At 31.5% G+C, this 15,221-nt stretch overlaps 1 protein-coding gene across 1 annotated transcript in view; it reads left to right on the top strand.

Moving 5' to 3' along the window:
- The window catches only part of Ltn1 (E3 ubiquitin-protein ligase listerin), a 38,674-nt gene extending 23,631 nt beyond the window's left edge, over positions 1 to 15,043 (top strand). The window contains exons 4-22 of the mRNA XM_076390178.1: positions 39 to 154; positions 225 to 582; positions 646 to 833; positions 919 to 1,054; positions 1,147 to 1,833; positions 1,902 to 2,112; positions 2,182 to 2,530; positions 2,600 to 3,083; positions 3,165 to 3,280; positions 3,370 to 3,520; positions 3,605 to 3,783; positions 3,872 to 4,055; positions 4,124 to 4,298; positions 9,197 to 9,557; positions 9,620 to 9,766; positions 13,698 to 13,828; positions 13,904 to 14,307; positions 14,380 to 14,547; positions 14,808 to 15,043. Of these exons, the coding sequence (XP_076246293.1) occupies positions 39 to 154; positions 225 to 582; positions 646 to 833; positions 919 to 1,054; positions 1,147 to 1,833; positions 1,902 to 2,112; positions 2,182 to 2,530; positions 2,600 to 3,083; positions 3,165 to 3,280; positions 3,370 to 3,520; positions 3,605 to 3,783; positions 3,872 to 4,055; positions 4,124 to 4,298; positions 9,197 to 9,557; positions 9,620 to 9,766; positions 13,698 to 13,828; positions 13,904 to 14,307; positions 14,380 to 14,547; positions 14,808 to 14,867 (4,605 nt within the window). The 3' untranslated portion in view covers positions 14,868 to 15,043. The remainder of the gene's footprint in view (positions 1 to 38; positions 155 to 224; positions 583 to 645; positions 834 to 918; positions 1,055 to 1,146; positions 1,834 to 1,901; positions 2,113 to 2,181; positions 2,531 to 2,599; positions 3,084 to 3,164; positions 3,281 to 3,369; positions 3,521 to 3,604; positions 3,784 to 3,871; positions 4,056 to 4,123; positions 4,299 to 9,196; positions 9,558 to 9,619; positions 9,767 to 13,697; positions 13,829 to 13,903; positions 14,308 to 14,379; positions 14,548 to 14,807) is intronic.
- The last annotated feature ends 178 nt before the right edge of the window (positions 15,044 to 15,221 follow it).

The raw sequence follows: 15,221 nt of genomic DNA on the forward strand, positions 1-15,221 counted from the left end.
ATTAATATGTATTTTTTGTACTTTCTTTCTATGTATAGGAAACGTTTCCCCAAGGAAAAGCTGTTGATGCTATTGTATATTGTCAACGGGAAATTTTATCATATATCCGTGATAACATTACTATTCATACAGCGCAATCTTTGTCACCACAAAAGTATGTTCTATATCAATTTGTAAAATATACAACTATTTAAAACGTTTTATTATAATTATTTATCTATTAGGAATCTTACAGTAGAAGAAATGGATGCAAAGTATTATAGAGTGCTAATAGCAAGTTTACAAGGATATAACTTTTATTTAAAAAAAGTCCCTATTCAAAAAGTCGAGGAAATGATTGATGTTCATTTTAAAATTATAAGTAGCAACAAATTCTGGAAGTTAGTTAGATGTGATGTTCTTCCAGTCAAAGTAGCATTCTTTAATGTATTAACATCAATTATTGAAAATGCTGAAAAATTATTACCACAAAACGAAAAAAAGAGAACTGTAACAACTATTATGAATAGTCTTGACGAAACAGAACCCACACTTTTATCTACTGTATGGGAAGCTGTACTTGTAACTATAAACAAGATAGAGGTAAACTAATATGCGATATGTAGTATTCAATGCCTCTGTTAATAATATAAAATAATTTTTTAGGATTGGTTTACTCTAGTAAATATTGAAAAGCTGGTATTGCCAAAACTGTGGCATGTTCTACAAAATGGAGGACAGTGTTGTGCTAGTGTTGTTTATCCAAATTTACTACCATTCATCAGTCAATTTCCAAAATTTAATATTAACACTTGTAACTTATATACACATTTCTTCAATAACATGCGACAAGGGTATTCAAATATTTAATTATACAAGAGTATTTAAATTATACATTGTTTTAAACAATATTTTAAAGTCTGATAATAAATATTTTAGATTTTTTATAAAAAGTGTACAAGCAAGTCGATCAGAAATATTTGCAGTAATAACATCATTTATAGAATGTTTACGATATTCTATTCTCTTGAATGTTAATAATCAAGATTTCTGCAGTGTACTTCTCAAAGAACAGGTATATTTTATATGAATGTGTACATAGAATAATTAATTGTAAGTCTTTATCCATTAAAAAAAGTATGTAAAATTAATAATTATCTATTGCAGCTTATACCACTTTTAGAAATGTGTTTAAAAGAAAATACTTCCATGAAGCAAATCGTTTTCTGTGAAATTACACACTTAGTACGATATTGGAGTAAAAATCGATATAATGAAGACTACAAATCATATTCTTCCTTGATACAGGAATTTTGGCAAGAACTGAATATATTGTTTGATTCACTTATAAATAAACCGTTTATTGTTGAAACATGCGATGTTCCAGACACAAATAATTCTCAAATTGAATTTTTAATTGCACTAAAGACAGCACCCGTACATAATCGTAAAAATCTAAAAGTAAAATTTTATTCTTCTCAAAAGGATATAAAAATTCAACCAGAATTTCAAAATGTAGATAGTAATACTGATACAGAATTTCTTGTTGAACTTAACAATCTTGTCAATATTCTTTGCATAAAATATTTTAGTAAAACTACTGAACAGCGTACAAGAAAATATATTACCTATTTAAATAAACTTATAATAAATTTTGAAAGTGAAATGCTTTTTACAAATCTATCAGAATCTCAAAAAAAGCAAATAAACTTCTTCAGTTTTTACGATCAAATTTTACGGACATGGTTATTGGAACAATCGAAAGGTACAGAATATTTAGTGGAATTAATATTCAATCTCCTGAGGTATATGACAGATTCTGAAAAAAATCAAGTTTTGGAGTCATTAACACAGGTAAAAAAACATTGTGTTCTATGCCCTTTTATAGAAATATGTATGATATTATTTTTATCAATTTTCAGTTTGAAGATATTGTAATAGCAAGAACTGTTATACAATGTGCTTTGTCTAAAAAATATAAAAATGCAATAAATTTAAAAGAGTGGTATTCGCAATCTCAAATTACTAATTTGTTAATAAATGTAACAAAGGAAATTTCTTCAGGCGATGTTGCCGATGTAGAAAATAACCGGAACCTTATTTTGTTAGCTTGTGAACCTCTTGATGATAACAGTAAGTTTTTAATGTTTAATAGTACTCTAGTTTAATAACGTATTAAAACATAACTTATATAATTTTTAGGTTTATTGATAAGCCAAGAGGGAATCAATGAAATTGTATTTATACTTTGTGATTCAATTTCTAAAATGGATGACACTTGCTTAGTACATTCTGCAAAATTAATTTCATGTATTGTTCCATTGACATGGACTCATTTTCAACAGTCAATGTCTGGAGCTATTCAAGCCTTAGAAATGCTTTTTGAATTGTGTTCTCAAGACTATTTGAGTAATAATTTAGCTGTTATTGCAATAATGCGAAATGTATGGAAAAAAGGGCTTGTAGAAGTTTTAAAGAAAATATCTCAATTTGAATTTATTGAGTTAACAAAAAAATTTTCGTCCATTATGTGGAAGAAGATATATAATTCGTAAGATCATTTTTGTTAACTATGAGATATTTTTATAGTTTGATTTGTAATATAAGAAATATTTTTCAGGAGTAAAAATCATTCCGAAGAAATGTTAGTGGATGTAGCAGCTGATTTTCTTGAAATTATGCTTAATAATGAAATTCATATAGAGGAAGCTTATGTGGAAGAAATTATTTTAACATTTTTAACAGATACAGATATAATGACATGGATTGCAGAAATAACTGACATAATACTGTATGGTGAAGTAATATCAGGCAAATTATATGTATCAACTGTTGACCAGAAAATAGAAATTTATAAAAAATCTATGTCTATTGATTTAACTAATAATATAGTAGTAGATAATACTGAGAATGGTTTAAAATGGGCATTATTTACTACAAATCTACTCAAGAGTCTCTGTTTAAGATCAGCTAATAAAAGTGAAGAAGAATCTACTGAGAACGTTCTGAAATATAATATAAATTCACCAGGAATTATAAGTATATTAATAAATATTATATATTTAATTATACTAGGACAAATATATGGAGATCATTACAAATCTGTAAGTAAAGTTATTTACGGTATAAAACTACTTACTTTTCATAGTTCAGAAATTGAAGGTTCATTAATTAACTGTTTACAGGCTAAGTGTTATAAAAGTATAAATAAAATTTTAATGATTGTTCAAAACAGCTTTAAACAATTACAAATATATATTAACGAAGATGTATATAATAATATCCTTAACCACCTTAAAATGTAAGTATTTCTTAATGACTATTGCTTATACTACTTCAATAAAGTTGTATCATTATTCAATGAATCATGTTTATTGTATATATTTACAGAAATTATTCAAACTATGGTAGTATGTTATCCTACATGATAGTATTTTGTTGTACTAATTTATGTGCAAATAAAAAATTTGAAGAACTTTTCCAAATTTATAAGGATAGTCATGTAACAAACAATGATATGATTCTTCAAGGATTACAAATAGTATGGTGTTAACGTATACTCGTTTTTACTTATTCTATATTTGTATTGTTCTGCAATATCTAGTATAATGATAATTTATTTTAGGTTTTACCTAAATTTTCAAATTCGATGAATGTTTTGGTAACAGCAGAGGACGACATTTACACATTGTTAGTAGCAAGGGATGCACTTATCAATGAAAGAGATGAAGTGGAATACATTAAAATTTTGGAAAAAATAATGTCTTACGACAAAACAAATTCTACATTATTACTTCTCGACTGGTATTTTAATTTTAGTTTTTTAATTTCCCTACAATTATTAAATTCGATATGGAATTCGTTAAATTAATATTATACTTCTTTCTTATAGTGATATTTCTCAATTTTCATGGAAACAGTTGACTTTGCCTTTAACAGTTATTCGATTATTGATAAATCTTGTAACAAAAATTCCCTCTAAATTAACATATGAACACTGGAATTTTATCTTCATATCTTTGGCTCTATGGCAACTTTCTGTTGCCAAATCAAGACAAACTGCTAATGATTTTAAGGTTTGTGTATAAAGCAACATTATGTAAAATATTATCAATTTATCCTAAGCTTTTCTTTGCTGTTTTAGGTATCTGCACTATCAATAGCTGTTTGTCAACTGTATTGTACGCTTCAGAGATTGGTTAATGAACAGGAACAGCAAGATACGGCATACTTGCCTTCAAAAGTATTAAATGAATGGAAAAATGTTTTTGTCGCTGATATACAAAATAGGATTATAGAAATTTGGCTGTTTTATGCAGGTAAGCGTTATTTAATTCAACCATCTATATATATACTTTATTAGAATTTGAGTGCGTGCACGCGTGTGTATGTGCATGAGTGACGGATAAAGTGGTAATTATTATTTGTCTACTTCTGAAATTATGTTAAAAGTACAAGTTCTCAAAATTTATAACTTTCTACAAATAAATTTTATTATTTTTTTTAAAGAAGACATTTTCAACGTAAAAGCAATAGAAATGTATTTGCTTTGCCAAGACTTTTATTTTAGAACTCAAAAATTAAAACAAAATTATCGCATTCTATGATCTCCTCGTTATCACATTATTTTAATCCAATAGAAATAAAAAAGTTGTGGTTACAGCGTCAGATTTATCTGTAATATATAGCGTAATATCTTACAATAGTTACAAGTATGAAAATATGCAATGTACAGTCGACAGTTAAGTATAGTGATTCCAGTGAAAGAGCAGGGTATCGACTCTTTGCACTTCCAACGACTGACGTTATGGTAGCTAACAGGAGACCTAGGAACGAATCAATGTATCTTTGCCTGATTCCTGTTAATTCAGAGTTGAAAAAGTAATAAAAAGGGGTAAACAAGTCATTATTATTCAATTCACTATCGTCAATACAACGTTGTTAATAAATTAAATATTCTAAATCAGTGATTCTCAACCACTGTGCCGCGACATTTTTGTGTGCCGCCAAATTCTTAAAGTGTGTCGCCAAATTTTAGAAATGTATGTAATAAAAATTATAATGCTGTTACGTATGGAGAATATTTTCCGTCTACTCTCCCAAAGATTCAAGTCTCTGCCTGTTAAGAGAAAACGCCCTAGCACTCTCGTTTTTTTTCGTTATCTTAATGTAAGCGCCACTCCGAGCAGCTGGGTAGTAACCACGACGCTGTACCAACCGTGAGAAATTTCCTTATATGGAAATTTCTAACGAACCCCCACTCATTTTTCGGCCTATATAAACTCAGAGATTTTAGCCCTAACGGGTTCAGAACAGTACCGTCACGTTGATGGTCAAGTTCGTCAGAGTTGGTTGTTATCCAGTTAGATCGGGCTAAAGTTCTCTTTCGAGTCTACAGTTGACCTCATAGAATCGGCGAGTCGGCATAAATTCTATTTGGCAATTCATACGACCACTCTGTAAGTCCCCGCATCGCCAGTGCGTTAACACCGTGCATTAATATCGTACACTTTACGCGACAACACTACACTGTACACTTGTACGTAAAGACTGATTTAGAATATATTTAAGTATTCATTGTAATTTTGCGTAGATTGCTTACAAACCTATAACTACCTTAAGCGATCCCATTCGAAGTTGACAGATCCACCACGATACAGCTTAACCGCTCAAGTTGTATCAATTAATAATTTAAAAAGTTACGAGGCTCATTAACATCTCCTGCGGCTCTCTGATCTTACATCAGTTTCGTCCGCTTACCCATACTTCCAAAGAAACTGCATTCAACCTAGTGGCTCCTCGATTTATTCGAGTTCGTCCACGAAAGCTAACCTATCCTGTAGCTAACTGATTTTTACATCAGTTTTGTCTACTTCCTACAGCCACCTGATACCAGGTTCGTCTGTACATTATCCAACTTCCTTACAGCACCCTGATTTTTCATCAGGCTCGTCTGTTCGAATTCGTCAACCTCCTTAACAGCACCTCAATTTAATTTGAGTTCGTCTGTAAAACTGATCCTAGTGACTCCCTGATTTCGCATCAGGTACGTTCACAAAACTCACTCTCCTGCGACTCACTGATCACCGATCAGTTTCGTCCGCAAGCACACCTATCCTCAGAGGCTCCCTGATTTCACATCAGGTTCGTCCTCGTCTACAATAATCCCAACGGCTCACTGATCTCGCATCAGTTTCGTCCGTGTACCAACCAACACATCAACCACCATATTCTTTGGAAATATACCTATTCTCGACGGTCTCTCGCGCTGCTCGCCTCCCGTCTCGTAACAATGCTTTTTTTGATTACGAGTAAAGTTTAAATTAAAGAAAAGTACTTATATATATGAATATGTTAAAATATTAAATAATATAATTTGAAAAGAAAATGTACAAATTGTTTTAACAGGAATAGATATTTAAATCCATTAAAAAATTTTGTGTGCCGCCAAATTTTGAAATCGTTAAAAGTGTGCCGCGACAAAAGAAAGGTTGAGAATCACTGTTCTAAATAATGAAGAAAGTGACGCAAACGAAAATGTTTGATGTATTAATGAAGTAAATATTAAATGGTGAAGTTTTAGGATTTTGTACATAATTACTATATATAGGGTGTCCCAAACTAAGTGCGGGAGCCGGAAATGGGAGATTTATATGGACTCATTTGGTATAATCTAGTCCAGAGTAAAATTCCTTGCAGCCAGGGGGTCATGTGAAGTTTTCCGAAACCATCCCAATGATTTCTTTAGCACTAAGATAAGATTTAGTTAAGTGATAATTCGTCCTCGTTTCGACGTTTGGTGGTGGTGGTTGTTGGGAGATGAATAGATATGACTAGCTAGTGAAATATGACTGCAAGGTGACGCGTCCGCAAGGTCTCGGGACGGAAATGACATTAAATGTCTGCGTATATGTATATGTGAACTCAAAGTCAGATTATGTCGACAGATTCTATACGTATATAGATATGGTATTATCACCAAGTTGTTTAGACAGCGGTACTACCTTTGTTTAATTTCACTGATGAGAAAATGACCCTGTTCACGCGTAAGTCGGAATGTATGAGCAACTCGCAGTTCGAATGTAATTGCATAATATAATACTAATATGCAGGGTGGTCTACGCAATTGTTTTAAATTATAGCTTCGTTTTCAGTGTAATTAAAAAAATGTCAGAAGAAGCAAATGAATGATTCAGAATACTACTTTTGTAAGACCTTATTTTTCTGTAAGCGCCATAAATGCATTTGTAAGTCAATATGCTTAAAGAAGTATGAAGGTACAGTGGGAGGGGGAGTGTCAGTGCGGTCAGAATCGTTTAAGTTGTCTGTACTTATATACGTAATGCTTACAACGTTGCCACGGAGCGTTTGAGTATCTTTTTCAAAACGTCACTTATATAAAATATCTTGAGAGCTAATAGATTTTTTATTACTTTATTCTAATACCTTTTAGATCAGAATGTCGGCTTGTTTCAATTTATGCAAGAAAAATTTTGTATTTGTATCTAAAAAAATAATATAATTTTTAAATACTCATGCATCGTTATACTTATAAAGACATGATCCTACATATGTAGTGTCTTTGATTCATTCATTTTTTTTTTTTCAAGTAAGAATACTTTTATAATACTTTTATAAGAATACTTTTTACTTTTTTTCAAGTAAGAAAATGTATTAAGGAAGGTGAATTCTTCCTTATTTAAATGAAAAGAGATGAAAATCTAGAGAATTTTAAGAGTTCTGAGAATAAAAATTCACTTATGTAGATAATTTTTGGAAAAATTTACAAACACTATAAATTGTTAGTGTGTTTGTGTCTGTCGAACAATTTTAATATTAGAAAAGTGGTGACTCAAACGCTCAAAAATTTTATATGGATAATATGTGTTATCTTTATCTATACTATACAGAGTGTAAATGTATACGTTTCAATATTTTGTGTGGTGGTTGGCAACCTCAAATGGATTACATGTCCTATAACATAGAGTCCGATTTGCTTCTGTTTTGTAATAATAATGTTTTGCAGTAAATGCATATACATTGGGGAAGATCAATAAAAGGAAAAAGTTTTAATGCATTTTGTTGTATCTCTTACGATTTAATATTTATAAAAGGCTTCAAAGATCGAAAATACTTGTGGAAGAGAACGTACCTAATACACACAAATGAAGTTAACTCTGAAATTAACTCTCGGTCGGCGGACGCTGGGTCATTTTGATCTAACGTTTGCTGTCAGTGTACGAGCCGTCTTTCGAGGATTAATGGCCTTCCAGAACAAACACAACCTTCTCAAGCAACTGAATGCTTTAGGTCAGGAATGGGAACGCCGAACTTCTCTGTCGTGGCCCGCTTCCTAACGTACTAGGCATAACAAACAGGCCACTGGTGGTCCACGGGCTTTCGTCACTCCTGCTCCAGATCAACAGACTCTTTCAATATGTTTGTCTCGCGAGGAGAGTGCAAGTCTTTCTGGTCACCGATTTGGTTGAGACTTTGCACAGCGATAGATTTGAAATGTAATTGAATAAAAGGTGGAATCAAATACCGCTATAGCGTGATGATAAAGCGCCGAGTTACTACAGCAGAGATTCCAGCTTCGCATTTTGATGTATGTATACATATGATAATAAGTATCGTTTATGTAAACATAAACTAAAACCTTAACAGTAAACAACGATATTTGTATAAAATTTGTAATAACTACTTTACACATATAAATGGAAGAAAAAAAACTGCTCACGCATGGGAACGAAGCTGGGATCTCTGCTATAGTAACTCGGCGCTTTACCATCACGCTATAGCGATATTTGATCCCACCTTGTATTCAACTACATTTCAACGTAATATTGCGATTTCAATCATGAATATCTTAAAAAACATTGAGTACCTAAGCATATAATGGGCATTTTAGTAGACACAATAACCAAATCTATCGGTGTGCCAAGTCTCGACCAAATCGGTGACCAGAAGGTTTTGTACTCTCTTTGTCAGTTATACACACGAGCTACTCTTCGGTTCAGAACATAGTGCTAACTTTAAGGCATTATTATTGCCAAACGGAAGCAGATTAAACGCTATGTTATAGGAGATATCGTGATCCAATTGGGGTAACCTACCGCCCGTTAAAATATTGAAACGTATATATTACACTCTGTATAAAAATACCAAATCATAATATGCATTAATTCACATTTTTAATTTATTGTTTATTTTACAGACTTTTACAGTAGAGAAACAGTAGTTTTGAAACCTATAATAGCATTGGATTGTTTAGGAAAATCAGTGCAGATGTTCAGTCGACATGTATTGTTTAAAAATCAGTTAAACGTGTCTTCTACAGTATTGGTTGATTTACATCATACTGTAAAGTTATCGTTGAAATTATTACAATCTTCTATAAGTAGTATACAGTTGGGTTCATACTATTTATTAAAACATGGAGTTCCAGAGCTCGTACAGGAAGATCAAACTAATGTAGAATTAGAAAATTTTGATTTAAATACCTTAAATATTAAAAAAATAGAAGAAGTGCTTCAAAATATGCAGAACATTGTAAACACTATTCTAATGGATTTCAAGTAAGTTTTTGTATAACATGCAGCCTTAGGAAATATATTTTTACTTTATAATGTTTATACAGATTATGCGATGCAGTCAGTTGTACTATTCAACCATACACAGACTCTTATACGTATACCTTAGGATATTTATTATCATGGGCTATCATACTAGACATGTGTGCAACTGCTAAAGGAGATTTGCTTTATCAATATGCCGAAGTACTTAAGTAAATATTATTTTAATATGTATCAAATTTTTCTTAGTATTTGATTGAAATGCAGTAGGACCTCGATTAACCAGCTTTGGATTGTGATTCACATTATCCGTCTAGTCAGCGGCAGGCTAGTTTACTGGCGGCAGAAATATCTTTCCCTTGTCTTTAAACGGAGCAGTTTACACTGAATCCGTTCCGTTTTATCTGGGACCGGTCCATTGCCATCATAGAAAGTCAAATATCATTGGTGATGATTCTCTGGCTTTCTGCTGGCGACTTACGGAACGCCTCTTGAAATCGGTTAAGTGAGACCTTTTTTATGACCCTGCGAGGTTCTTGGATGGAATCCTTTTGATCGATGCACTCTGAGGGTCTTAAACAGTTGTGAAAACAAGTATAGCAATAGGTCAATCAATAATCAAAATCTCAATTTCTGTATTTTGCATTAAATTTTTATGATCATGTGCGTCACTAATGAATTTCTGGGGTTTCCCTGATAAAAATGATACCAAACATTATATAATTCCGACTATTTTTAACGGCTGATGGATGTTCTGTGCTGAGAATATCCTGCCATCCTACGCACAGGCGAATATAGACGCGCATCGTCATTTTGCACTTTTCAGTCCAAAGTTGTTGATATTTTTACATAGTACTTGTGTATGTACTCATTGTTTAATACTATTATTAATACTAGTACAAGCAATCGCATTCGAAAATATTCAAAAAATTTTATTTCATTGTCGATCAATTCTTTGTAGAGGGTAGCAAATTTTGACTCCTTTTTCTAGGCTTTATGTAGCCATTCTTTTTTTTTTTATTTTGTTTTCTTCTTAATTTATAACGATAGTAATCAATGTCACTTCAAAATAAGTTCTCACTGTAATTGGGTTTTTGCTAAAATGATGATAATGCTATTTTGAGACTTCAGACCGAACTGACTGAAACGACTGAAAGATGTAGATCTGTCCGTAGCTATGAGTGAAATCGCCGCTCCGGACCAGGTTAAAACAGTACGGAATGGAAAGGATCCTGTGTAAATAGACCTTTAATTGAGGGCAGAAAACTTGGATCGAGACTAACGGATAATCGAGATCCAAGAGAAAATGACTAAAAACGTATTTTCTATATCAAATTAAGGTCTAATAATTTTAATTGAATAATTTTCTACTTGTTCATTCTTTTTTTGCATTCTTGAACAGTAAATATACCTAGATATACCGTAATCAGAAGCAACCGGATTTTAATGAATTGTCCGAATTTTTATTCTGTGCAATGCTACAATTTTTTTTTCTCTATTGAAATCATTATTCATTTTTCTTTATAACTAATATTTCCGTTTCGAATATTTACTGAACACATTATTTACCGGTAAATTCTATTACAAGCCTATTAATAAGCTTCCGGTAAGTAATGTGTTAATACGTAATAGCAGTAGTAACAATTGGCCTTTCGAAGCAGCGAATCAGTACTTGAAGCAAAAATCTTGTAGGAGAAAATTGTAAGACATGTGCTTGTGTGTACATACATACACCCGCTTGTAAAAACACTGGTTGTTGGTAAATAACAGACTCCAGATAATCGAGGACCTGTTGTATTTCAAAAATATTTAATAACTTTTATATCATATACAGCTTCTTCCACTTAACAAGCATTTTAAATATCTTGTTTATTTTTTATGATAGGCAAAAATGTCAGAGGAAAACATTATTTGATTCGAACGGGCCAATATTATGATATAAAATCTTAAATTAAGTTATGATATTAATTTTTAAGGTCATATTTTTCGCGATTTTAAGATCCCCGAAATTGTCAGAAAGGAACTGCATATTTTTATCATTGTAATGCGATAGTTGATGTTATGACGATGTCAACGATTTAAATACAGGATGAGTCACGTAAGATTATGGCCTGAAATATTTTTGAAGCTGTTAATTATATTGAAAAATGTTTGAGACACAATTTAGATGGTTTCAAGGGGTGCATTATTTTATATAATTAGTTTTTTTTTTTATAGGACAACGTATAGAGGACAAATGAAGGTCAAATTTGTTTTTTAAATGGAAATTTAAATTTCTTATAAAAACATTTCTTATAAAAAAATATTAAGCAATTTATACGAAAAATAATTACTCTTCGAGTCTTAGAGATATTTCAATTTAAAGAATGTGGGATGTTACGAGTACACATATCTGCAGTTATGTAATGAGTGTTCATTTGTGCCATTTCGTCTGTGATTTTAATAATGTTGAGCTACAGCTAAATTTTTATGAAGTAATTTTTATAAAACGTGTGTAAGATCAGATTGCAGAAATGTTTAGAAGTCAATGGTCACTATTTTTGAACCTATTTTGTAATTTGGTATTTAATAATATTGTTACGTACGAAGAATACTTTCCATTACTCTCCCAAATATTCGAGTCTTTGCCTATTAAAAGAAAACGTCCTAGTATTTTCATTTTTTCGTTATCTTAATAGGAGCGTGACTCCGAGCAGCTGGGTAGCAACCGCGAGAAATTTTCTTGCATGGAAATTTTTAACGAATCCCCACTCATTTTTCGGCCTATATAAACCCTGAGATTTTAGCCCTAACAGGTTCAGAACAGTACCATCATGTGGACAGTCAAGTTCGTCAGAGTTGGTTACTATTCAGTTAGATCGGGCTGAAGTTCCTTTTCAAGTCTACAGTTTAACCCCACAGAATCCGCGAGTCAGCATAAATTCTATCTGGCAATTCTTACGACCACTCTGTAAGTTCTCACATCGCCAGTGCATTAACACCGAGCATTAAAATCATACACTTTACGTGTCAACACTACACCATACACTTGTACGTAAAAACTGATTTTAGAATATACGAAAGTATTCATTGCAATTTGACTAGATTGCTTCCAAACTTATAATTACCATAAGCGATCCCACTCGAAGCTGACAGGTCCTCACGATACAGCTTAGCCGTTCAAGTTGTATCAACTAATAATTAACAAGTTACGAGACGTTTATTAACATTTCCCCCGACTCTCTGGTTCCACATCAGCAGCTATCTGATTTTATCTCAGATTCGTCTGTTTTCTACAGCTACCTGTAACATCAGGTTCGTCTGTACGTTATCCAACCTTCTTACAGCACCCTGATTTTCCATTAGGTTCGTTCACGAAATTCTCACTCCTGCGGCTCACTGAGCATAGATCAGTTTCCTTTTTTTTTTACCTATGCACGCTGTATAAAAATTATTTCATAAAAATTTAACTGAAGCTCAACATTATTAAAATCACACATGAAATGGCAGAAATAAGTTTGACCCATTACCATCCACTGTTACTTGGTTAAAAAGAATACCTTGCAAGCTCGTGTCGAAAAAAATATAACTGCAGCTCGCTGTACCCGTAATATTCCGTATGCTTTTAATTAAAATATTTCCAAGACTAATTGTTTTTGGTATAAATGGCTCAAAAGTTTTTTGTAAAAAGTAACAGTTTGAATTGGTTTATGCATTAAAAAGTATCCGATTCTATTTAAAAAACAAATTTGACCTTCATTTGTGCTCTATACATTTTTCTATTAAAAAAAAACTAATTACATGAAATTATGCTGTCCTTGAAACCATCTAATTTGTGTCTGAAATATTTTTCGATATAATTAACAGCTGGGGACAATATTTCATATCATAATCTTAGGTGACACGCTGTATATTATTATTATGACCTTCACGTGATTTTAAGTATGAAAAATTCGTAAAAATTAGGCAGTGATCAAATAGTAAAATAACGATAGAAAAAATCAAGAATATGACCTTGACAACAATTTTTGCACATGATAATATGTATTTGCCTTTATAAACCAATTGTTATATTTAATGAGATATTTAAAATGCTCAAATTAGTTAAGATACTCTGTATAACTAGGATTATATAATAATCAGTAAAATATAAATGTGTTTTAGAGATCAACTTTTTCCTACTTTTTTAAACAATATATTTCGACTGATGCCAGTAGAAGTACTCCAGGACAATAAAAATAAAAGTGCAAAGTTAATGGAAGTCTTTTCTACTGAACCATGTCTTGATTTTGGAGGTATTATTTTATCATTTTTCATTCAATAAGAGCTTCTTATTAATTTGATAATCGATCATTTTTAATAATTTGCAGAAAGTTGGACAGAAGAAAGATTAGATCATATAGTATGTTGGTTGTACACAAACAGTCTAAGACATTTACCAGTATTGGTAAGACAATGGTGGAGCACGGCTGACAGTAAAGTCAGTGCTGCAGTAGATAAAATCACGACATATTATGTCAGTCCCATACTTTGTCAAGAGGAATTTCTGAATAATAAATTACATAACATGGAAAATATGCAAGTAAAAGTTGATCCAAAGTTTCGTGAAATTGTAACACTATATCAAATGGATGACACGAAATTGGAACTTAATATTAGATTATCACCGAATCATCCTTTAGGACCAGTAACAGTCGAGCCTGGACAACACGCAGGTGGATCTGCGAATTGGCGAAACTGTCATATGCAGTTATCCATATTTCTTACACATCAAGTAAGTTCGGTGATAAATAATTTTATATTTGTTAATAAGAAATGTTTGAATAATATCATTTTTTCTTCGTAGAATGGATCTGTATGGGATGGTCTTGTATCATGGAAGAGAAATTTAGATAAGAAATTTGCTGGTGTTGAAGAATGTTATATATGTTTCAGTATTTTTCATATAAACACATACCAAATACCGAAATTGTCGTGTCATACGTGCCGTAAAAAATTTCATACAGCTTGTTTGGTATGTGTATTTTGTTTTTTACCTTATGCCTTAATTTGACGTTGTACAGAGACAAATCCAATGCGACTGGTTAACACGACAGTGCACAACAAATAGCATTTATATGCGTTATGTTCTATATATCTTAACCATTCGTATGATTCATTGTTCATTGATATCGGTTGATTTTACCGCAATGATTTTGTCATTGTACGACGTTCAATTAGGATAAAGCCTCATTTGTAATTTTTAATAATAAATATTTTAAAACATTTTTTCAGTATAAATGGTTCAGCACAAGTCAGAAATCCACATGTCCAATATGCAGGAACGTGTTTTAACTTGATCATGGCATTTCTAAATAAAATTAATATATACATTTACGTCAGTGTCAAAACTGATATTTGTACATAAAGAAAATATCAAAAGTGATTTATCATAAATTTTGTACTGTATGTATAGGTTATGCATGTCTAATGTAAATTACGGAAAAGAGTAATAAATAATTTTAATATATAACAAATACTTGTTGCATGTTTTATTATAAATTTTGAAGTGTTAGTAATTTTTTAGTGTTCCTTATATATTACATTATTTGAAAACTCGTTTGTATTCTTAAAATAATAGCAAGTTTAAAGTAATTCTAGAAAGATAACATTAATCAATATATTCAACTTTCCGGGAAAAACATGCTG

Source organism: Calliopsis andreniformis, unplaced genomic scaffold (assembly GCF_051401765.1).
Source record: "Calliopsis andreniformis isolate RMS-2024a unplaced genomic scaffold, iyCalAndr_principal scaffold0001, whole genome shotgun sequence".
In the NCBI taxonomy this organism is placed as follows: domain Eukaryota; kingdom Metazoa; phylum Arthropoda; class Insecta; order Hymenoptera; family Andrenidae; genus Calliopsis; species Calliopsis andreniformis.